The 23,001-nt window shown below is 39.0% G+C and overlaps 1 protein-coding gene and 2 long non-coding RNA genes across 3 annotated transcripts; 1 reads left to right on the top strand and 2 right to left on the bottom strand.

Annotated features, from left to right (window-relative positions):
- Window positions 1-2,478: 2,478 nt before the first annotated feature.
- On the bottom strand, window positions 2,479-7,706 carry LOC142964911 (uncharacterized). The gene is made up of 6 exons (XR_012957606.1): window positions 7,479-7,706; window positions 6,744-6,780; window positions 6,328-6,411; window positions 6,112-6,207; window positions 3,191-5,438; window positions 2,479-2,493 (listed from the first exon to the last, which is right to left on the bottom strand). It is a non-coding gene; the product is annotated as an uncharacterized LOC142964911 (long non-coding RNA).
- A 6,224-nt stretch (window positions 7,707-13,930) lies between these two features.
- On the bottom strand, window positions 13,931-16,664 carry LOC142964886 (uncharacterized). Its single transcript, XM_076105459.1, has 6 exons — window positions 16,471-16,664; window positions 15,780-15,816; window positions 15,322-15,444; window positions 15,076-15,210; window positions 14,954-14,985; window positions 13,931-14,387 (listed from the first exon to the last, which is right to left on the bottom strand). Exons 2-6 carry the CDS (start codon window positions 15,811-15,813, stop codon window positions 14,100-14,102), a joined length of 612 nt encoding a protein of 203 aa, XP_075961574.1. The 5' UTR covers window positions 15,814-15,816; window positions 16,471-16,664; the 3' UTR covers window positions 13,931-14,099.
- Window positions 16,076-18,818, top strand: LOC142964903 (uncharacterized). Its single transcript, XR_012957604.1, has 3 exons — window positions 16,076-16,145; window positions 17,406-17,523; window positions 18,515-18,818. It is a non-coding gene; the product is annotated as an uncharacterized LOC142964903 (long non-coding RNA).
- The last annotated feature ends 4,183 nt before the right edge of the window (window positions 18,819-23,001 follow it).

The raw sequence follows: 23,001 nt of genomic DNA, 5'->3' as shown, positions 1-23,001 counted from the left end.
ATTGGGTAAATTTTACCCTGATCTGAGATCAATTAAAGGTTAATACAGCTTATGTCCTAATTAAATCCAATATGCCAATTTTTCCCGACAGTTGATACTTTACCAGTTGATACTGTTTCTTAGATTCTTAATTCAAACCTTTTTGAGTAATGTAGTATTGACATGTTTCTGTCCCCATACCATTCAAAAGCTTGTCAATTAAAACATTGAATGATTATTTCAACTCAAATGGTCATTACATTACAGGTTTTATAGAATCATACATTTAAAAGAGACTGTGTGAAATTGCAGATTTCATTCACATGGCAAACCCAAAAATTCAAAAACAGAACCTTTACAATCGTGACCTCTAGTGGCTTGGTAGGTTATGTGCAGCAGCCTGCTTTCAACCACATTATGGTCCATTTGTGTGGGAGAATCCAGTCAGAATGAATCAACATTTACAAATGTCTCTCAATGACAGATATTAGATGAGACATTCAGCCTGCAATTTTTTGCTCATTCAGATTTATTTACATAAGATAACATTACCAGAAGTACACAATCAAGTACAAGATGAAACCGTATCACTCATATCGTCACAACCAATTTTGTTTGTTCAAATTTAGCCTTAAATTGTCTATTTCTATGATATTGAACATTCAATAACCTGGGAACATCGGGCTCTTTGAGATATTCAAGAAAAAGAAGAGCAGGATTCTCGACCATCAACAATCACTTCAACATTCAGGTTAGTAACAGTTTTTCTGAACGTGAGATATGTTTGAAATTCTGATAATATCTGTCTGTGGCGATGTTTTTTTTTCATCCATGTTGCTCAACTCTACAAGTGTGTGGGCCTGCTCATGGCAGAGCCAGCAACAATGTGTAAATATATCATTTGCAAATCTCACATTTCCCATGACGGTTTGTTGTGTTATTTTTATCAGTCTCGGAGGGTCTTTTTTTATGATGAGTGATACGTATTATTGTTTTCATTAGATTATATGATTTTGTTATTATTGTTATGATCATAGTGTTGTGTCTCAGCGATATTTTGATTTAATTTTCTATTGGAGCAAATGAGCATATGGACATTTTTCTGTCAGTTATTCATATTTAAGTTGTTTAATGGATATGTTTGGTAGGATATTGTTTTTGTCATTCTTTCTGTAACATTGCAGTGACTATGATAAAATCCACAATTGTCACGTATCCAATACTTTCATAATACATTTTTACTCCATGATAGAATTTGTCCCAGAAACATCGGACTTAAAAGGGGCCGTGATTGTTAAATAGAAAGTCATGAATACAAGGGAGGACTTGGACTGAATGTCCACTTTGCTCCGTGTAGAGATAGATCTGTATAAAGCACATGCAGTCATGGGGTACATCCCAAGTCTCTTAATTGCATCCCCGTTTCCCTCACTTGGGTCCTTTCCTTGCGTCTTAGTCCCTCCCACCAGGGATGCATGGAGGAAACCATGCGAGGAGAGAGGAACGAGGAAATATGTTTTAAGAGACATGAGACTTCCTTTCCTCAGTTGCGTCACGTGAAGCGACGTCTGTTTCTGATGACGGAGGATCAGCTGATCACAGCTGGATCAGCTGTCAGTCGGCTTTAACAGCTGGAGAGACTTTTGAGAAGTTTGTGTGTGTTCACATGAGCACTGTACTTAATAATAGTAACTAATAATACTAATAACTAATAAAGACACAGTAATCACCACTGTAGAGGTGTTTCTCTCTGTAGTCTGTTAACAAACTGTGTCCTGTGTTCTGTTTATAAGCACAGGATCCATTTCTACCGGTGGAATGCGATCGTCTTATTTATGAATTATTTGCGTCTGTACGTTTTGAAATTCAGATTGTGACGCCGATATTAAATAACCCAGAATATGATTATTGTTTCTCTTAAATGATAAAACTCATCAAACCCGACAATCAGGAATGAACAGCCTCACGTGACTGAATGAAATGATGATAAATTATGTAAAAAGTGTTTCGTCTCTCCAGTTCCCTCTGACTTTAATTGTTTCCATAATAAAAGTTCAGATCATGAAAACACAAATCTTTCTAATAAATGTAGAAAGTTGTTTGTGGTCCTTTTGTTGTTCAGTCTACAATGAACATTTATTTAAACCAGATGTTGAATCAGAAAACGAATCAAATATAAAGCTTGAGTTTAATCTGTGATCCGTCTTCACTGTTTACATGTTGAAAAAAATCTCATCAGTCCGATCGGCTGCAGCGTCCAATCACATGACTGATGAACAATGAGGGGGCGTGTCGGCCGTTAAAAGACTTCCTGTAAGTCTGTTCTCGTGGGTCCTTGCTCATGGCTCCTCAGAGATCCCTCCTCCATCCTCCATCCTCCATCCTCAGAGCTAAATAAGAGCTTTGGGACGGCTGTCAATATGGCGGCGCAGAACAACTTCCGGTTCGAGCGAGGATCGAGGAGCGAGGAAATGAGAATTAAGAGACTTGGGATGTACCCATGGTCACATTAACCTGTTGAGGGAACCAGATAAAAAGTTGACCCCCTCTTCATGCCCTCTGTGCATCTTTATATACCTGCTACCTCCTGTTCTGGCTGATTAGATTACAAAATGATACATTATTATTAGTGTAATAATTATTATATGATCATTCAGACGCATAAATATAAAAAAAGACATTCACGTTTATATTCTACATAATTATTGCAGGGTCATGCAGCAGATATTAGTATATCCATATCTAATAATATACAGACTGTAAGAACATTGTACAGCAGACAATGTGACTGAGGACGCAGTCAGATGTGTACATTGATATCTAGATATGGACTTAACATAAACAACAACTCCAGCGGTCTGTATTTTCTCAAGTTTGGCTCGACAATTTATTGCAAATCATCACTTCTACTGCGGACTTCTTTCTTCCTGACAAGAAGTAAAGACTCAGAGACTGACGAAAGCGACAAAACTAACTTCCATCATGGAAGATGTGAGATTTAAACACTTTGAACACTAGTTTAGCTACAGTGTTCTCTGTGTGTTGTACCGTGAAGACTTTCAGATCCCTCAAAGTGAACTGATAATCGGCTCTGCCATGAACACTCCTCCACCCCGGGGGTCACACACAGCAAACATACGGATTGTTATGAATAATGTAGTGTCATTTTTTTAATGGAGGTTTGGTGATGCATGGTGTTTTAATACATCACATTTTCTTCATGGTTTTCTCCAGACTCTGTTGGACTTCACACGTCCAGATCTACCAGGAGCTGATCGAGGGCCGCCAGGACAATTCCTTCTACGACAAGAGTCGTGTTCCAGAGATGCTTATTCCTCCTCCACATTCACCACCAACTCCTGCTCCTCCTCCAAACTGAGAACGCTCCTCCCTGTCTCTGTTCCCAAACACCAGTTTCTCCCCGAGCACGTTAATGGAGATCTGAAAGCAGAGACGCTCTAATCAAGCTCCCTAACAAATAACTTTCTCTGTTACTGTGTACCTGTAAGCCTTTGCACTGATGTTCATTAAATTCCATCATTGTCTGCAGTCATCAGATCAGTTTTGTTTGTGTCCACAGGAATTCACATGAAACAGATACATTCATATTAGAGATCCTAGTGAGTTTGTGTAGCTTTGAATTATAATTTCTCCTCACACTTTTCAATTTTTATTAATAAAACTTTCTTATTTATTTATTTATTTAAATTTATTTTTATTTTTATTTCAGTTTGCCAGCAGACACCTTTTTTTCAAAATCATCACATCTGATGTTAGATATGTTCATAGGTAATTAATAAAGGTTCTTCAGTTCCTCAATTTCTAATAAGCCATCAGCAAAAGCTTGTTATTAAACTTCTATTACAAATGTAAACACATCATTACTATAATAATTATTGCAATCAGTTTTGCAATTGTAAATGTTTGCATCTGTAGATTTCTCCTAAATTTCCAAAAAAGTAAACATTAGACAATTCTCCATTTGCATTTTTAGACATTTCAGAAAAACTTGGAGTACCAAAAATAAGGGTCTTAATTTAAGTAATGAAGTTTCATGTTGATCTGTCAGTTACACTTTTAACCCTATTCACCTCAAGGGTTTTACAAAATTAATGTCATTTTAGGATACATATTTTAAAAGGCTGTTTCCTTTTTTTTTTCAGACTCTGAAATTTCGACTTCAGAAGAACACCGAACATCCCCGTTTCCTTTTTTCATAAAAACATCAAGAATTTTCTTTCTTTTTTTATGGCTGTGAAACAAAACATTAACTCTAATATGTAAGCAAAATAAAACAATCATTTTTAACCTGGTTCAGATTTCTGTTCTGGAAATGTATTAAATTAGCACATATATAATAAGATAATACTCCATTTTACAGTAATGTAATTAAAGTGCTTCCCAACAACTTAAGCCGTCAGTATAGTTTGAAAGATGCTAAACAATATCAACCACTTAGGATTACAGAAACTCTGTTTGGGCAGATTCATTATTTACCAAGAAATCCAGTTTGATTTTAGACCTCATGTTTTAGGAGTTATCAGCCAAAATATGAAGTGCTTTATAAATGGCCACATGGTGGTGCTATCCCATCAAAACTCACTTATTCCCTTGTTCATGACTGAACGTTCCAATCAATTTCAGAGAATAGAAAATCAAGAATAGTCTGCCTTGCAGCTGGAAAATAATTTGTAGATATTGCCACAATTCTGCAAAAAATCAAGCTTTGCCTTTATACACTCTAAAAAACATCAGAATTGATAGCTCACTCTATATGAGCCATCAGGTGTGCAGATATTAAAGTCAGTAAAAGGTCCCTTAATTAAAATAAATGCCTTATCATTCCTTAATAGGAGACTAAGAATCATGTCAAACTAATTGGCTTGTGTGTGGTTGGGGATGAAAATGTTTCTCAGATGCTTAGTTTAAAGTATTATTGACATGAATCTGTCGCCATAGTTTGACGTAGAATTCAAAAGCTTGTTAAGTAAAAGCTTTTGAAATGTTGGGTGATAATTTCAGCTCAAATAGTCATTACATTGCATCATACTTTTTACTGGAAACAAACTGTGCTAGTTGCATTGTACATTTCAATAACGTGGCAAACCCAAAAATTGAAAAACAGAACCTTTAATCGTGACGTCTAGTGGCTTGGTAGATTTTGTGCATCAGCCTGCTTTCAACCAATTAATGGTCCATTTGTGTGGGAGAATTCAGTCAAAATGAATCAACATTTACAACTGACAGACAATAGATGAGGCCTTCAGCCTGGAATTTCTGCTCAATCTGATTTATTTAATTAGATAACATTTTTTTTGACGTTGAGATATCTTTCAAATTACAATATTGTCTTTGTGTGACGATATGTTTGGCATCCGCATGCTACAGAATGAAGAAGTCATCCGTCTTCAGGCAGTCGATGAGGTCCACTTAATGTTTCTTTCAATTTTTCTTGGGTCCTGTGAAAGACAGCAGGTTTTGTTTATCAATCCTAAATGAATGAGGTTTTCATGAAATGGGACATTTGCTTTTGGGAAATTGTACTTTTTGCAAATGTGGAACAAAGTCTTGGACACTTGTATGTGTCAGCATGTGTTGAAGCTGTGCATGTGGAGGTTGCCTGTCTTCCAAATGTCTGCCTGAGTGTGAATGTGTCTCTTTGCCCTGTCGCTGGTGACCTGATCAGTATGCTGTCCCCTCCCGGCCCTTTTATGTTAAGATGAGCTTCCCTCAACAGGATAAGTGAGTATAGCAATGTGATGGATGGGATGAGTTTTGTTTAGCTCAGCTCACTTAGCAGATGTCCATTGGATCAGTAGCAGCTTTGCTCAAAACGAGTGAAGCACAGCAACAAACGTGTTTTCAAAATGATAAACATGTGTCATCTGCGTTACAGCAAGAGTGACACGAGGCTGCTATAAAAAGTATTTATGAAACATTCTTGGTTTGTCCCACTATGGGTAATTAGAAAAAACAAACTAACCCGTCAAAGTGTATTTTACTGTGTGAGGGTTTCTACCACTACTGTGTGTGTCACCGTACCTGAGAGGAGGGCAGTGTTAGGATTTTCTGAAATGTCCTGAAAGAACAAATATCTAACTGATTGATAGTAATGAGTTGGTAAAATGTTACCTGCACCAGCTGTGGACGTGTTCACTGAGAAATCGAGATCGCCTTCAACAGTGACACCAGATACTTTATCAGCGCAAAGCACAGTGTCCCCACCTCCTGAAGGAAGAACAAATACATGTTCAGTTCAAATGTTGCCATTAAGTGTTCAAAGGGCTGAAACCTTAATGGAGTTGTAAATGAGCTTCACAAAGAAATATGAAAGCTTACGAGTCTTACCTGTTTCAACTTTTAAGTTGAGGTTTTTTCCTTTTAGGTCTTTGATGTCTCTGGCGGTGGCAACATTGTAACCTTCCGCGCTCACTGTTGGTGACCATGTAAATATTAATAACAATCACAATTCAGAAGCTTAACGACAATTCATAGAAAAGACAAACTTGAATCTCTGACTTGATTCAAGCCAGACGCTCACAGTCTGTGCAGTGCAGAGTAGGGCCGTATACAGGAATGATACCAGCTAATCTTTACCTTCAGCGCTGACAGGTGTCTCCTCCTTTCTGAATTATTATTCTCAAAAGCACCTTCATCTTGTCTAATGCACTGGTTTGATTTTGTAAAAATCTGAAACTCATTCCTAAATAAAATATTCCCGCACTGCTTAAGGATGTAATCCGGGTTACTTGAAAGCCACTTACAGCCTTGTTCCTGCTTTGAAGCCATCTTGTCCTTGATCTGCAATGAGAAGGAAGAACAGAGAGGAAGTTTGACTGACAGGTGACATATGCTTAAACTTGATTTGTTTGTTCCCTCCTGTGGAATTCACTTTTAATCTTCCCCACCCAGAATGGAAAGTGAAAAGGCTTTATGTAACTACACAGCATAATGCAAACGTCTCAGGTCACGTGGGGGAAAATATGTAAAGTTGCTGTACAGGAAACCACAAAATGTAGAGAAAGTCAAAAGAAGACTGAACACATCCTGTTTACCCGTTATGATTCTCTATGTCCTCTGCACTCAAAGCTAAGAGCTGGCTGACAATATTTCATATGGCATGATATAAGAAAATACTGCTGGTACAAAAAAAACGTACTATGTTGAACTTTTTAATTCAATCGGTGTTTTGTTGTTGTGTGTGTGTGTGTGTTTGTATATAGGTGTGTGTGTGTGTGTGTGTGTGTGTGTGTGTGTGTGTGTGTGATCAACACTTTAAGCTACGTTATTGTTTGCATAAATAACTTCTCTCGGTGACTGAACACGTTTAAACAGTACTGAGTATGGAGAGTAAAATTAAGGAATGTCTTTACGCACGTACAAGCAGAACCGTTAAACCATAGACTCACACGACAGCCACGTATACTTTACTTAAACTAGACCTCACACAAACAGAGTCTCTTTATGACACAACAAATAGAACAAATGCTGTCGCCTACCTTTGTGAAGTTCGACTTATCGGACAAAAACTGCAGGAATAAAAATGTTTCTTTAAAAGGAAAGTTGAAATAAACAGTTTAAAAGACTCTTCAGAAACCAAAAGCTTGTTACTTCCCACGTCTTCTCTCTGCCAGCTTTAAGGGCAGCACAGATAGTGCACTCCCTTTTTATTCTCACGCAACCCGTGAGTCCTTGACAGCAGCAGGCTTTAAAACGGAGCACACACAGGAAGTGTGCAGCACAGTTCATAGGGTGTAGTCCTGATTACATGATGATCATTGATGCATGATTGTAAACGAGCACCATTTATAACAGAAGGGAAACAAGATACCCCCCCCCCCCCCCCCCATGGAGTCCAGACACTGGTGGTGGCTGATGAGGCTGATAGCATGATGAGTTCAATTGAGATATCACTTCTCTTATTTCTGCATTTTAGATTCATATTCTTGGATTGAATCTTGTATTTGTGATGGACAGTCTTGAACTTGAGAGCAGCTATTACTTCATAGAAACACATAGTTGACAACGCATGCGTGTGTGTCACTGTTTACCACGGTGATTGGGGCCTATGACACCTTGTATTTATACATCTGTATTTGAGATATATACCTTTTGGAAATGTCATTTCTGTATTTGTGATGGAAAGACTTGAACTTAAATTAACCTCACTCTGAGCTTCATGTTAAGATGCAGTTACTCCGTGGGGCTTTCATTTTGTGTGTGTGTGTGTGTGTTTTTTGTACGTGTGTTTTTTTTGTGTGTTTGTGATCAAGTTCTTCTTTTAGTGATTGATGCATCTTCCTCAAGTCCTGGCAAGAACACTGTTATCTATCTTGCTCATGGGACTGAGGAACACTTGTAGGCGTGTTTGTTATAGTTTCCATTCATCTCACTTCCTGAAAGTCCAGCAAAACTGAACTGAAGGGGAGGGGGAGCTTTGTGCTGCTTTAAAGAAGTGCTGCCATTTCTTGTAAATGCTCAGGGATGTTGTTATAATGCAGGGACTTTCCTGAAAGTACAGCAGGGCCTGATACAGAAGTCAGGTAAACAGGGAACAAACTGTCAGACCTCTGAAAGGCTGAAGTCAAACAACAGTGGGAACTTGCAAAGGAAAGTTAAGTTATAAAACGCTGTGACAAATAAGCCAGCATTTGGTCATCGAGAAAAAAATTTCTCCACACAAGTTCCATATTTATCTGGGATATACTAAGTCATAATAAGTCAGAGTTAAATTATTGTCTTTTTTCTCAATATTTTGAGGTTTTTTGGTTGACTTAGCTAAAGGAATCGAAAAGTTTTTTGACTGTACAATATCTTGATATCTCAGGCAGTTAAACTACAGAGTACAGGAATATATGAAACAAAAATGATTTCATCCACAGAACTATAATCTACATTTACCTTTTTTAATTATCATAATGAATGATAATGAAGCTAATTATAATCATGTAAGTAGAGCTAGAGACTATTGCTATCAGGCATGATTTATTTTTGAATATGGTCTTAGGAGGTATTCAGTGTGTAAGTTAACTTTTCATAGTAATAAATGTACGCATATCATTAACATTTAAAAGATCATATAAAAACTGAAGTAACAGTCAAAGCAGTCTTTTCACAAGTTATGTAAAGCTGTAAGTGTTCATATGCTAAACTGATCTTGTAATAAACATGTGATATTAAGACCAGACCTTTTTCTGAGTCATGATTAACTGTTCTAGCAGATATTCTCAATCTGGACCTTTTGGAATTTTAATTGAATACCCCTGGTGTAGAGGGAGAAGTGCAGTGGGGAGAGCACATATCCCTGGGGGGCGCCAGTGCTGATAGTCTGGGTGCTGGATGTGATTTTTCCCAGCCTCACCTGCTGCGTCCTGTCAGTCAGGAAGTTTGTGATCCACTTACAGGTGGATGTTGGCACAGTGAGCTGGGAGAGTTTGGGTTGAAGTATTTCCAGGATGATGGTGTTGAACGCTGAGCTGAAGTCCACGAACAGAACCCTTGCATATGTTGCTTGGGAGTCGAGGTGTTGCAGCATGTGGTGCAGTCCCAAGTTGACTGCATCATCCACCGACCTGTTTGCCTGGTAGGCAAACTGCAGGGGGTCCAGCAGGGGCCCTGTGATGTCCTTCAGATGGGTCAACACCAGTCTCTCAAAGGATTTCATGACCGCAGACGTCAGGGCGATGGGCCTGTAGTCATTTAATCCTGTGATGGATGATTTCTTGGGGACCGGGATGATCGTGGAGCGTTTGAAGCAAGAGGGGACTTAACACAGCTCCAGTGATCGGTTGAACATCTCCGTGAAGATGGGGGCCAGCTGGTCAGCACAGACTTTCAGGCAGGAGGGGGGACACACCGTCTGGGCCCGGAGCCTTCCTGATCTTCTGTCTGTGAAAGAGACGACCCACATCCTCTTCACAGATCCTCAGTGCCGGTGGGGGGTCAGTTGGTTGAGGTGAGGAGGAGGTAGGGAGTTTGGATGGTTGTTTGTCCCGTTTGCATTCCTATAGTCTGTTCAATAATAGCACAAGTAAACACAAGTTAGGTTACTGACGTTACATCTTAACACTGTATTTGGTGATTAACTTTATTTATGTTAACTTTACTGTTAGCTAGCTAACCTTTCTAAGGCTAATTGGGCTCCACCAATATTAGCAACCTAATGTAATGAAACAGACTAAGTGAAACATTATCTGAGATGTTAACAGTTCAATAATCATGAAGACAAAACAATACTGGAGACTTTGAATTTCAGATGATAAGCGTAACTTTAGGCTCCTCGGTTGATCTCCACCACTTCACAGAATATACTGTATTGTGCTGATAAATTACAGTAGTCTGCTGTTGTGGTTAATTGACGGCATTAACTGTTAATTTACATGCGAGGGATGAACATTTAACTGTATGTTCCAGTTATTATGAAATACTGTAAGATACCGTGTTAAATCCACTGTAAATTTACAGCAATGTGACAATGTTACAGTGTGAGTGTGTGTTGTTGCAGTGCGATGTTCAGCCGGCCAGACAGCCAGACAGGAAGGAGAATCTCTGCTCCCCAAGCAGAGAGCGGGAGGAGGCCCTCAGCATGCAGACAGTGTCCATGCTGCAGGGACGACCAGGTGAGACATTCTCATTCTTGTTCTTTCAAATTGTTCACAACGTAATCCTCAGGACCCAGAGTGTTTTACAGTTTACTAAATAGCAAAGACAAAGTGTAGATGGAGTATATTGTCAAGACTGAATGTTATGGGACACAGTCTGAACCCACTGTACAGGTCTATTGCACTGCAGCCTCAACCTCCAGCTACAACCATCACCCTGCACATCCAACTCCGCCTGAAGAATCTACCAGACAACTGTAGCTCCACCTACAGCCTCCTCCATCAACCTGCACCGCTGCCTCCTGTTGCCATGTGAAGACCTAAGAGAGGAACAGCAGGGACCAGAGACACACTGGTAAATAGAACCGTTCAGATAACATGCAACAACATAGCTGAGTAATAATCACATCTCTGGACTGATAAAGTAAAGCTGTCTTTCTGTTTACATTCTGACAGGTGTCTCAGAAGTATTTCCATACGCTGACTGACTGTGATGCTGAACTCCATCGACCAAAGAGAGCTCTTCTTCCTCCCACTAGTCTGAACTCAAGGTAGTGTTGATCAGGCTGATGTATAGCAGTGTGATGAATTAGTCTCTGTGTCTAGCCATGTGTTTTAACTTCATGTGGTCTTTAGAAATCTAGAAGTCATTAAGTTAAAACAAGGAAGTTAAATGTTTGAGTGATCATCTTGGAATAATAGCTGGCATTGAAACTCTTCATTAAAGGAAAGACCTCAAATGTTAGAAAATCTGTTTCCATTCTGAATGTAAACACTCCAGAGATGCTTATTCCTCCTCCACATTCACCACCAACTCCTGCTCCTCCTCCAAACTGAGAACGCACCTCCCTGTCTCTGTTCACAAACACAAGTTTCTCCACGAGCACGTTAACAAATCATTTTCTCTGTTACTGTGTACCTGTAAGCCTTTGCACTGATGTTCATTAAATTCCATCATTGTCTGCAGTCATCAGATCAGTCTTGTTTGTGTCCACAGGAATTCACATGAAACAGATACATTCATATTGGAGATCCTAGTGAGTTTGTGTAGCTTTGAATTATAATTTCTCCTCACACTTTTCAATTTTTATTAATAAAACTTTCTTATTTCAGTTTGCCAGCAGATACCTTTACTAACTTATAATGTTTTGATAAGTCACCCTTTATGAAGGGTTAATATAAATTAATTAATTGCTTAACAATGCTTGCATGCCTGTCAGTATCCTTCAGTTCCTCAATTTCTAATAAGCCATCAGCAAAAGCTTGTTATTAAACTGCCATTATAAATGTAAACACATCATTACAATAATAATTATTGCAATCAGTTTTGCAATTGTAAATGTTTGCATCTGTAGATTTCTCCTAAATTTCCAAAAAAGGAAATATTAGACAATTCACCATTTGTATTTTTAGACATTTCAGAAAAACTTGTAGTACCAAAAATTAGGGTCTTAATTTAAGTAGTGAAGTTTCATGATATCTGTCAGTTACACTTTTAACCCTATTCACCAATGATTTATTTTGTTCAGACTCTGAAATCTCCACTTCAGAAGCACCGAACATCCCAGTTTCATTTTTTCCTAAAAACAGAGAATTTTCTTCATGGCTGTGAAAAACAATAATGTTTAACCTGGTTCAGATTTCTGTTCCGGAAATGTATTAAATTAGCACATATTTAATAAGTGATACTCATTTGCATATCCAAACAATGATGTAAATAAAGTGCTTCCCAAAAACTTAAGCCGTCAGTATAGTTTGAAAGATGCTAAACAATATCAACCACTTAGGATTACAGACACTCTGTTTGGGCAGATTCATATCAAATTCAAATCCAGTTTGATTTTAGACCTCATGTTTTAGGAGTTATCAGCCAAAATATGAAGTGCTCTATAAATGGCCACACGGTGGTGCTATCCCATCAAAACTCAGTTCACAAGAACAACTGGATATCGGCTCACAAGAGGTGCAGCAAGAGGGGATTGCATCATCCCACTCAGGACAAGTGCTTTCAGTCAGTCTGCATTTTCTGTACAAGCTGCACTAGAATGGAACTCCATCCCAGTGACCATTAGAGAACTACAGACATACAGTTCATTTAAAGCTCCTTTAAAGAAATGGTTAGTTAGTACCCAGCTCTGTCAGCACTAGAATGTAACTGTACCTTACTGTCCTAAATCTGTCTGTGTTGAACTTCCCTCGATCTGTCTGTAGTCAACTGTCTGTCTGTCTTGAAATTGTCGGTCGACCCTCATCTACCTGCATGCATGTCTTTTATTGTTGTTTAGCTGTGTCTGACCGATTCATATATTTACATACTCTGCATGCTTTTATGTTTGTGCCTCTGACATGATGTTTTTTAGGGTCTAACAATGCAGCAGAATATTGTCTTTAGTCCATGTTTCTATTTTAACATAGTTATCCCTCATTTTATTTGCTTTGTGTGTGTTGACTTTGTGAGCCTCTGTGTTGCATGTCTTGTTAGTACTTGTTAGACAATGTAGTAGAAGAGTCTCCTGAGTGATGATACTACGTATATTAATATTCTCACTTCTTTCATTGTTTGTGCACACATTGTAAAGGGTCAATATTGCATAACCGTGTAAATTTAATCTTATATTCTGTTTTTAGATTTACTTTGTAACATCTGCCTCTTGGGACTACAGATGAAAAATAGCCTCTTGACTAACTCTGGCACATTTACAGCAATGTTTTAATGAATGTGCACTGTCCCTTATCAAATAAACCTATAAATAAAATAAAAATAAGTTGTTCCCTTGTTCGTGGCCAAACTTTCCCATAAATTGGATTTGTCTGTTATGTCATTCTTTTTTATAAATATCCTGAGAACAAACAGGACCAAATAGCCACATGTGATTTACATGTGCTTACTATTGTCTCGATACAATGTGTGTCTTTTGTATCTTAATTGCATGTGATACAAAGCGATACAATTCTGCAAAAATCAAGCTTTGCCTTTATACACTGTAAAAAACATCAGAATTGATAGCTCACTCTATATGAGCCATCAGGTGTGCAGATATTAAAGTCAGTAAACGGTCCCTTAATTAAAATAAATGCCTTATCATTCCTTAATAGGAGACTAACAATCATGTCAAACTAATTGGCTTGTGTGTGGTTGGGGATGAAAATGTTTCACAGATGCTTAGTTTAAAGTATTATTGACATGAATCTGTCGCCATAGTTTGACGTAGAATTCAAAAGCTTGTTAAGTAAAAGCTTTTGAAAGTTTGGGTAATAATTTCAGCTCAAATGGTCATTACATTGCATCCTTTTTACTGGAAACTAACTGTGTTAAATAAGAGATAATAAGTGAGGCCTTCAGCCTGGAATTTCTGCTCAATCTGATTTATTTCCATTAGATAACATTACCAGAAGTACAAAATCAAGCACTCAGACAAGATAAAATCCTATCACTCAAGATATCTTCACAACCATTAAAAATAGATAGCCTCTTTATCAATTACATTATTAGCTAACACATTGCACTTCCAATATTGTTTAGCAACATTGTTTTGTGATTTCAATGAGCTGAGGATAGGTCTGGAGAACTTCAGCCTCTTTCAGAACTTGAAGAAAAAGAGAGCAGGATTCTTGTCCATTAGCAATCACTTCATCGATCAGGTTAGTAACGTTTTTTTCTGGCGGAGAGATATCTTTCAAATTACAATATTGTCTTTGTGTGATGATACGTTTGGCGTGCGCATGCTGCCGAATGAAGAAGTCATCTGCCATCAGGCAGGCGATGAGTTCCACCTTGTGCTCCACGATCATTTTCACAGCGGGGCCCTGTGAAAGACAGCAGGTTTTGTTTATCAATCCTAAATGAATGAGGTTTTCATGAGGCTTTTTGCAAATGTGGAACAAAGTCTTGGACACTACTTGTATGTGTCAGCATGTGTTGAAGCTGTGCATGTGGAGGTTGCCTGTCTTCTAAATGTCTGCCTGAGTGTGAATGTGTCTCTTTGCCCCGTCGCTGGCGACCTGATCAGTATGCTGTCCCCTCCCGGCCCTTTTATGTTAAGATGAGCTTCCCTCAACAGGATAAGTGAGTATAGCAATGTGATGGATGGGATGAGTTTTGTTTAGCTCAGCTCACTTAGCAGATGTCCATTGGATCAGAAGCAGCTTTGCTCAAAACGAGTGAAACACAGCAACAAACGTTATGTTTTAAAAATGTTAAACGTGTGTCATGTGTGTTTCAGCAAGAGTGACACGAGGCTGCTATAAAAAATATTCATGAAACGTTCTTGGTTTGTCCCACTATGGGTAATTAGAAAAAACAAACTAACCCGTCAACGTGTATTTTACTGTGTGAGAGTTTCTACCACTACTGTGTGTGTGTGTCACCGTACCTGAGAGGAGGGCAGTGTTCCAGCTGCTGTTCCTGAAAGGAAAGCAGTGTTAGGATTTTCTGAAATGTCCTGAAAGAACAAATATGTAACTGATTGATAGTAATGAGTTGGTAAAATGTTACCTGCACCAACTCGGGACGTGTTCACTGAGAAATTGAGGTCGCCGTCAAGAGTGACACCAGACATTTTATCAGCCCAAATCACACTGCCCCCACGTGCAGTGTGATCTGCTTGGGGAACCTGTCCAACAGCATTTCCTGAAGGAAGAAAAAATACATGTTCAGTTCAAATGTTGCCTTTAAGTGTTCAAAAGCTTCAAACCTAAATGGAGTTGTAAATGAGCTGAACAAAGAAATATGAAAGCTTACCAGTCTGACTACTTCCTTGATCACTCCCTGTTTCAATATTACAGTTGAGGTTTTTGGCTTTTACATTTGTAATTTCTCTGGCGAGGACAACACTGTTACTATCCGCGTACACTGTTGGTGACCCTGTAAATATTAATAACAATCACAATTCAAAAAATTAACGACAATTCATAGAAAAGGCAAACTTGAACCTCTGACTTGATTGAAGCCAGACGCAAAGTTGAGGCTCGCTCACAGTCTGTGCAGTGCAGAGTAGGGCCGTATACAGGAATGGTACCAGCTAATCTTTACCTTCAGCGCTGACAGGTGTCTCCTCCTTTCTGAATTATTATTCTCAAAAGCACCTTCATCTTGTCTAATGCACTGGTTTGATTTTGTAAAAATCTGAAACTCATTCATAAAGATAATATTCCCGCACTGCTTAAGGATGTAATCCGGGTTACTTGAAAGCCACTTACAGTGTTGTCCCTTCTCTGACTTCTTCTTGTCCATGATCTGCAATGAGAAGGAAGATAAGAAGGTGCTGAACAGAGAAGAAGTTTGACTGAGAGGTGACATATGCTAAACATTGATTTGTTTGTTCCCTCCTGTGGAATTCACTTTTAAAAAGACTTTATGTAACTACACAGCACAATGCAAACGTCTCAGGTCACGTGGGGGAAAATATATAAAGTTGCTGGACAGGAAACCACAAAATGTAGACAAAGTCAAAAGAAGACTGAACACGTCCTGTTTACCCGTTATGATTCTCTATGTCCTCTGCACTCAAAGCTAAGAGCTGGCTGACAATATTTCATATGGCATGATATAAGAAAATACTGCTGGTACAAAAAAAACTTCTTATGTTGTACCTTATAATTCTATCGGTGTTTTGTTGTTGTGTGTGTGTGTGTGTGTGTGTGTGTGTGTGTGTGTGATCAACACGTTAAGCTACGTTATTGTTGGCATAAATAACTTCTCTCGGTGACTGAACACGTTTAAACAGTACTGAGTATGGAGAGTAAAATTGAGAAATGTCTTTACGCACATAAAAGCAAAACCGTTAAACCATAGACTCACACGACTGCCACGTATACTTTACTAAAACTAGACTCCACACAAACAGAGTCTCTTTATGACACAACAAATAGAACAAATGCTGCCGCCTACCTTTGTGAAGTTCGACTTATCGGACAAAAACTGCAGGAATAAAAATGTTTCTTGAAAAGGAAAGTTGAAATAAACAGTTTAAAAGAGTCAACAGAAACCAAAAGCTTGTTACTTCCCACGTCTTCTCTCTGCCAGCTTTACAGATAGTGCACTCCCTTTTTATTCGCACTCAACCCGTGAGTCCTTGACAGCAGCAGGCTGTAAAACGGAGCACACACAGGAAGCGTGCAGCACAGTTCATTGGGTGTAGTCCTGCCCTGAAGCACAGCATAATAACATGATTATAATGTAAGCGAACACCATTTATAACAGCAGGGAAACACTATACAACGGTGGAACAGACTTCAACATAACACCGGGGGAAAAAAGATGATTTGACATTTGTAAAATGAGACGAAAGGAGAAAACTTTTGAAAACAATATCCTATTTCTGCTATTCAGTATTTTTCTTCTATTCCAAAGTCTCCTGTGGTAGAAGAAGTAGGCCCTACTCAATAGAAAATGAAAGAAGAAATGATTAAACAGTAACAGAGGATTATACTCATACTTGTCCATCCAGTGTTTACTGTACGTTGTGGTGATGTTAATGAGCGTGGCATGAGTATTTTATCAGTTTCAGTGGAGTATTCCTTTAAAAATGAATGGCATACCACTCTGATTCAACGGCACAGACCACTAATATGAACGACTAGTACGATGTAACTTAGATGGATTGTGATTCACTGAACTTGTATAGAGAAGCATATTTCCACCACTACACATAAATTACAGTAGTCTGCTGTTGTGGTTAATTGACGGCATTGACTGTTAATTTACATGCGAGGGATGAACATTTAACTGTATGTTACAGATATTATGAAATACTGTAAGATACCGTGTTAAATCCACCGTAAATTTAAAGCAATTCATTACAGTGTGAGTGTGTGTTGTTGCAGTGTGATGTTCCCGTTCTCCTGACAGACAGCCAGACAGGAAGGAGAATCTCTGCTCTCCAAGCAGAGAGTGGGAGGAGGCCCTCAGCATGCAGAGTGTCCATGCTGCAGGGACGACCAGGTGACACATTCTCATTCCTGTCCTTCCAAATTGTTCACAACGTAATCCTCAGGACCCAGAGTGTTTTACAGTTTACTAAATAGCAAAGACATAGTGTAGATAGAGTATATTGTCAAGATGGAATGTTCCCATTTATACAACATCTATTTCTCTCAACACACTCAGCACTCATGCACACACCCTACACCACTGATTTTACTTACTATCACATCCCATCATTTCCCTTGTTGTTTTGGGGTTTATTGCCATCCACTTTAGTTATAATGACTTACTTATTATTTGGCTTCAGTCATGCCGCGCTCATTAGCATCACCACAACTTACAGTAAATACTGGATGGACAAGTATGAGTATAATCCTCTGTTGCTGTTTAATCCATTATTTTACCAGAAACAAAGACTAGAGTCTAAAAAAGATGAAAACATATTTCTACACCAGAACATTTTTTTTTTTCATTTTATATTGAGTAGGGCCTACTTCTTCTACCACAGGAGACTTTGGAAAAGAAGAAAAAAAACTGAAATGAAACTGAAATATTTACAGCTGTTAACAGCTTTCACATGGCATACATGACAAAACAAGTCTATCATGCAGTGGAGGAAGGAAAGCATGTTTCAATTGTTTGGTGTTTAAAATTATTAATGGAATTTCAAGGTGGGACTTTACTACCAACCGCATGTTGTAGAATGTTTTTGCCGTTCATTGCAGCTGCCGCAGAGAGCTCTGACCGGGTAAACCAGTGAACGTTAAGACTAGCCAGCCACCACAAGGCAAGGTTCATTAAATAACGTAGATTTAATGTAGAATAAGCTCGAGCTAACTCCTGCAGAAAATTGTCTGACCCCACAATCCTTAACCCGACACCCTGGCAAGCACCACATTTCTGTTTTTTCATGAGCACATGGAAGACTTCAATGTCTCAAATCTTTACGAAATAGCAGTTTATGAAAGCTATGGCGTTATTTACACACACCTGTGCTTTTGTGTTTTAGACGGCAATACACAACCAATAAGATTCAGCGGGGACTGTCTGAAGAAACATGTTAGTATTATGGAAGTTCTGCTGCCCACAATAGAGGACGTGTTCTCTGTCCAGCTCATAGCATTGTGTTGTGAATCTGCAGACACACCCTTCACTGAACATGCAGCTGGCTCTCTGACTGTCTGCTGTAACACCAGGCTGTGTGATGTTTCCAACAACCAAACCCTGAGAATAAAGACTTTATTATTAAAAGAAGAAAAACCTGCTTGGAGAGTATTTCTCTAGATTTTGGGCCGTTTTGTCAGAATAACAACTGATTGCAAGGATTACAAGTACGGGAACCCAAAAGCACGACACAGAGTACAAGTACAGTTTGGTTTACTAGTGTTCATGCAGGGTCAAACCGGGAGGTCAGTCAATAAGGCAAACAAATCCAACAAGGGGAAGGCAGAGAATCCAAGCAGGCAGGGTCTGAACAGGCCGAGCACGAATAGTAACGAGGATAATGCTGGAAAGCTTGGCAGTAACACAAGACAATCTGGCAGGGATAAAGTGCTAGTGAACGGACCTAAATAGTGAGGGACTAATGAGGGAATGGGCTGCAGGTGAGATGGGCGTGGAGGACCAGGTGAGGGGAATATGAGTGATGACAGGGGGTACATCCCAAGTCTCTTAATTCTCATTTCCTCGTTCCTCTCTCCTCGCATGGTTTCCTCCATGCATCCCTGGTGGGAGGGACTAAGACGCAAGGAAAGGACCCAAGTGAGGGAAGCGGGGATGCAATTAAGAGGCTTGGGATGTACCCAGGGTGAGAATAGCAGGACCTGAAACAACAGCAGAGTTAGAGAAACAGACAGGATGAAAACAATCTCAGATGAAGTGGAATTTGTGACACTGATGGTGTTGCTCAACACATGAATTCAGATAAGTATCACTCCGCACATCTTCCTGTTAAGTATTACTATTAAGTAGAATAAGTGAGGAAATAGCCAGGAAGACATTCAAATCAGGGAGTACAAAGTATAAAATAAATACACACAGTTAAACATCATATTTGTTGTCGTTTTCATGGTAACGTGATATGTTGCAAGAAAGTGCTGTCCCATTCCTATTTACACCATCTCAACCCCTCACAGTCTCTCACACTCACCCACTTACCAGGTGACGTCAGTAAGTCCTTGAGGGTTCAGGGTTTGAGGCTTTAGGGGGGACATTGGGATTGGGCCAAAGACTCGACCTGCATGTGCGCAAGACAGAAGATATCCAGTGTTAAGCACTACCTCATTTCAAGTATTCAGCCATCACCGATTGTATTATTATGATATAAATGTGACTGTGGTACTAAGCTGTTGCAATTAGCAACAGTCATTAGTGACCTTATAGTATTTTCATAACTCATAATATAACACATCAATTAAGCTGAGAGTTTTGTAAATACATTTGGTTCAGGGGGGAGACGCTGTTTCATATCAGTGTTCAATTTGCATGATATCTACTGGATAGAAATCTCAGTCCAGCTCTCAGTTGGATTGTTATGATCACACACAGACGTTTGACAGTAAAGCGAGAGGAAGACTCTCCCACCCTTCCTGCTCCCAGACTTATCCCACCGACTGACGATGAGCAACAGATTAAACGTGTAAAATGAGGTCACGGCTGAGAACAATACTGTCTTACTTTCAACACAGTCTGCAGTCTGAGTTAATGTTACAGTTTCACCCCGCACAGTGTTGTCTTGCTTAATTGGGGAGATGGGATGATTGTGTTTGGAAGAAGAAAAGAGGGCGTCTTACTTGTAGTACTGCAAGTGAGACTGTGGTGCCATGTGTTGGCAAAAATACATCGGTGAATAAAAAGTGAATGCAGTTACAATACTGCCATCATGTGGAGGTTGTCCAGATGACATACATGCATCATTAGAGTCCCTTGTTTTTAGAAATGTCGCAAAATGCACCACAAAGTGATCTTTTCACTATGTGCATATAAAGTTGAATATTAATAACAATTCAAAAATAAAACTGTGATTTTATTACTTCACAAAGCAATAACATCACAGACCGTGGGCTGCTCGGTATTGTTGGGGCTAGATATTTTCAGGGGAGACCCAGACTGCTGGGCTTTCGCTGCGAAGTCGCACCAAAAATGAACTGGATCCGGTTTACAATCAAAAAGTATTTAATAAACAAGAGAAGCTAGAACAGTTGCAAACTGAATTACTCTATCGATGTCAATATGTCCCCAGGGCAGAGTTCTCACAAGGCCCACCTAATAGGCCAGCCCAGCTGGTCAACTAGACAGAGTGGTAACGGCGCGAACTCTGGCCAAAACCCTCTGGAACTAGCCTATATTTAAAAGTCTCTGTCCGAAAGTTTAAATGTCCAGTATCAGCCTCTGTGATTGGCCGAAATTCAATAGCCCCTCCTGGCTTCGGGCAGTTATCAGCTCAGTGTTTGGTTGAAGTCGTCCGGACTCCTCCTCTGGTCTTGGTGGTCTCTGCAATGCCTGTCTCGAAATCCCTGTCTGTCCCTTGGCTATTCTTCACAGTTTAATACATTCAATGATTGTCTTTTATGGCTTAACACTTCTATGGTAAACATACTGTAAACATATTATACATTCCATAAGTAAATATATTGTGACTTAACATATTTTGACATTCTTATTATTGTGACACTTCTACTCACCACTTGGGGTGTTATTAATCCTACTAATAATGTTTTTAATACTGAAATCCTTCACAGTATCATCCCAGTGACAAATAAAAAGCCCCACATGGTACTCAATTAAATGCGATAAATTTGGGTTTCATGAATTGTGCAATCTTTGCATGATGTCGATGGAAGCATGCAGTGATTCAAGTTTAGTTTAGTTCATGTCTACTCATGTCTACTGCCTTTCTATTCATTATTTTATATCTAAATCAACAACAACACAAATGAAACTGCTGACATGTTTCATTCTTGGTTGAACCTTGTATGTATGCTCTGGGTCAAGATGATGTGAAGCGTATCACACACATCACGGATTTATGGAAACACCTATTGTAAACACACACACAGTCCAAACTATTTACATTTACACAATTTACTATAAAATAAAATCTCTCTCACACACGCATGCCTGCGTTAGTGGGAACTGGAGGGGGCGTGGCCACATACTAGCGTCATCGAAAAACGGCCTTTCTGAGTTGCACTTGAACCTAACAAGTTTACCTGCGGAACCTACAAGATTGAGCTCTCAGAGATCTGATCACCTCGAAAACAAACTGTTGGAGAACTGAGTTGAATACCTACAGCAAACAATACCTGTTGGATATAATGGCTTCCAGTGGACCCCCGGTGTGCAGACCAGTGTGCATGTTCAGACCTACAGGTAAAACATTATTATTTTATTTTATTTATTTATTTTTTTTTTAAATTTCATGCCAAATGTGTTTATTAATGTTCCTTGACTCCATAAAAGGTAATTTCAGTACAAAACGTGCGTTTAATTACGTTCAATTGTTGAATATTAAGCTAAAGAATGTTCAGAATTTAAGCTAGCAATTAGAAAAACTCAGATTTTGAGGCCACTCACAGTTTCTGGTGTAAAACAATAATTATATGTTAAGACTGGACTTTCTTCTTCGAAATAGGTGTGGGATGTGTTAACACATGTGTAGGGACATGAAAACACCGTTATTTTTGTTTGAGGGGATCAAATCGTTGATTTTTGTGTTGACAATCTCGGAAACAAAATGGCGCCTCCACCATTTTGAGAAATAGACCTCTTCTTGCACCATGGCAAGATGGAACTAAAAGAAGGAGCATTTGAGAGCTAGCTTCAAGATATTCATTAAAATGCACCAAGAGATCAAAATTGTTATGAGCCTGAATGAAAGAGATGTAACGTTAACATTGGTGAATGTCTGACAGTTAATGGACCTAAAAACCAAAGCGTTCAGTCATCTGTCAGTCATGTTAGTGTCATCATAACATTGTGATTTGTGGGTCATGTAGTTTTATCTGTAAAGTGGTTTGTCATGCACTCAGTGTTTTTCACAGTTTATTCGAAACTTTAGATAGTATTGGAGGCAGTGTCATTATTCTGCTCTTGCTTTGTGCAGGAAAGCTTAGCAGATCGCTAACAGTAGATCCTTTCAATAAAGACCCAGGCATCCGTCGAAGAGTTTCAGGGCTTTAGTTAGAATCTTTCTTAATTTGTAAAACTGTGGAAACACAATATGAAATATGGCCTTACAAACTATCCATATACACATGCATGAATACATAACAACAATCCAGCATATAGCCAACATGTAAGCATGTTTGACTAGCTAGCTTCTAAGCTAATATTAACATTGCCGTTAATGCAGAAATGCTAACCGCGATTAGCATTTAATACAACGCAAATGCTATAGGCCTACTAAAAGATGGCTTCATCTCAGTGTTTTTCACAGTTTATTAGAAACTTCAGATAGTATTGGAGGCAGTGTCATCTCTCACTGAATAGAGTCAG

Source organism: Anarhichas minor, unplaced genomic scaffold, assembly GCF_050575085.1.
Source record: "Anarhichas minor isolate MPS153535 unplaced genomic scaffold, ASM5057508v1 ptg000004l, whole genome shotgun sequence".
Lineage (NCBI taxonomy): Eukaryota > Metazoa > Chordata > Actinopteri > Perciformes > Anarhichadidae > Anarhichas > Anarhichas minor.
Note: the sequence above shows the minus strand (reverse complement) of the source record. Positions and strands in the feature narration are given on the sequence as shown.

Excerpts from the sequence above, each read along its gene's own strand:
- LOC142964886 (XM_076105459.1), bottom strand. The coding sequence starts at position 15,813 with ATGGACAAGAAGAAGTCAGAGAAGGGACAACACT. Across the intron at positions 15,211-15,321 it reads TCAAGGAAGTAGTCAGACTG|GAAATGCTGTTGGACAGGTT; the intron begins GTAAGCTTTCAT and ends TTCTTCCTTCAG. Across the intron at positions 14,388-14,953 it reads GAACACTGCCCTCCTCTCAG|GGCCCCGCTGTGAAAATGAT; the intron begins GTACGGTGACAC and ends TGTCTTTCACAG.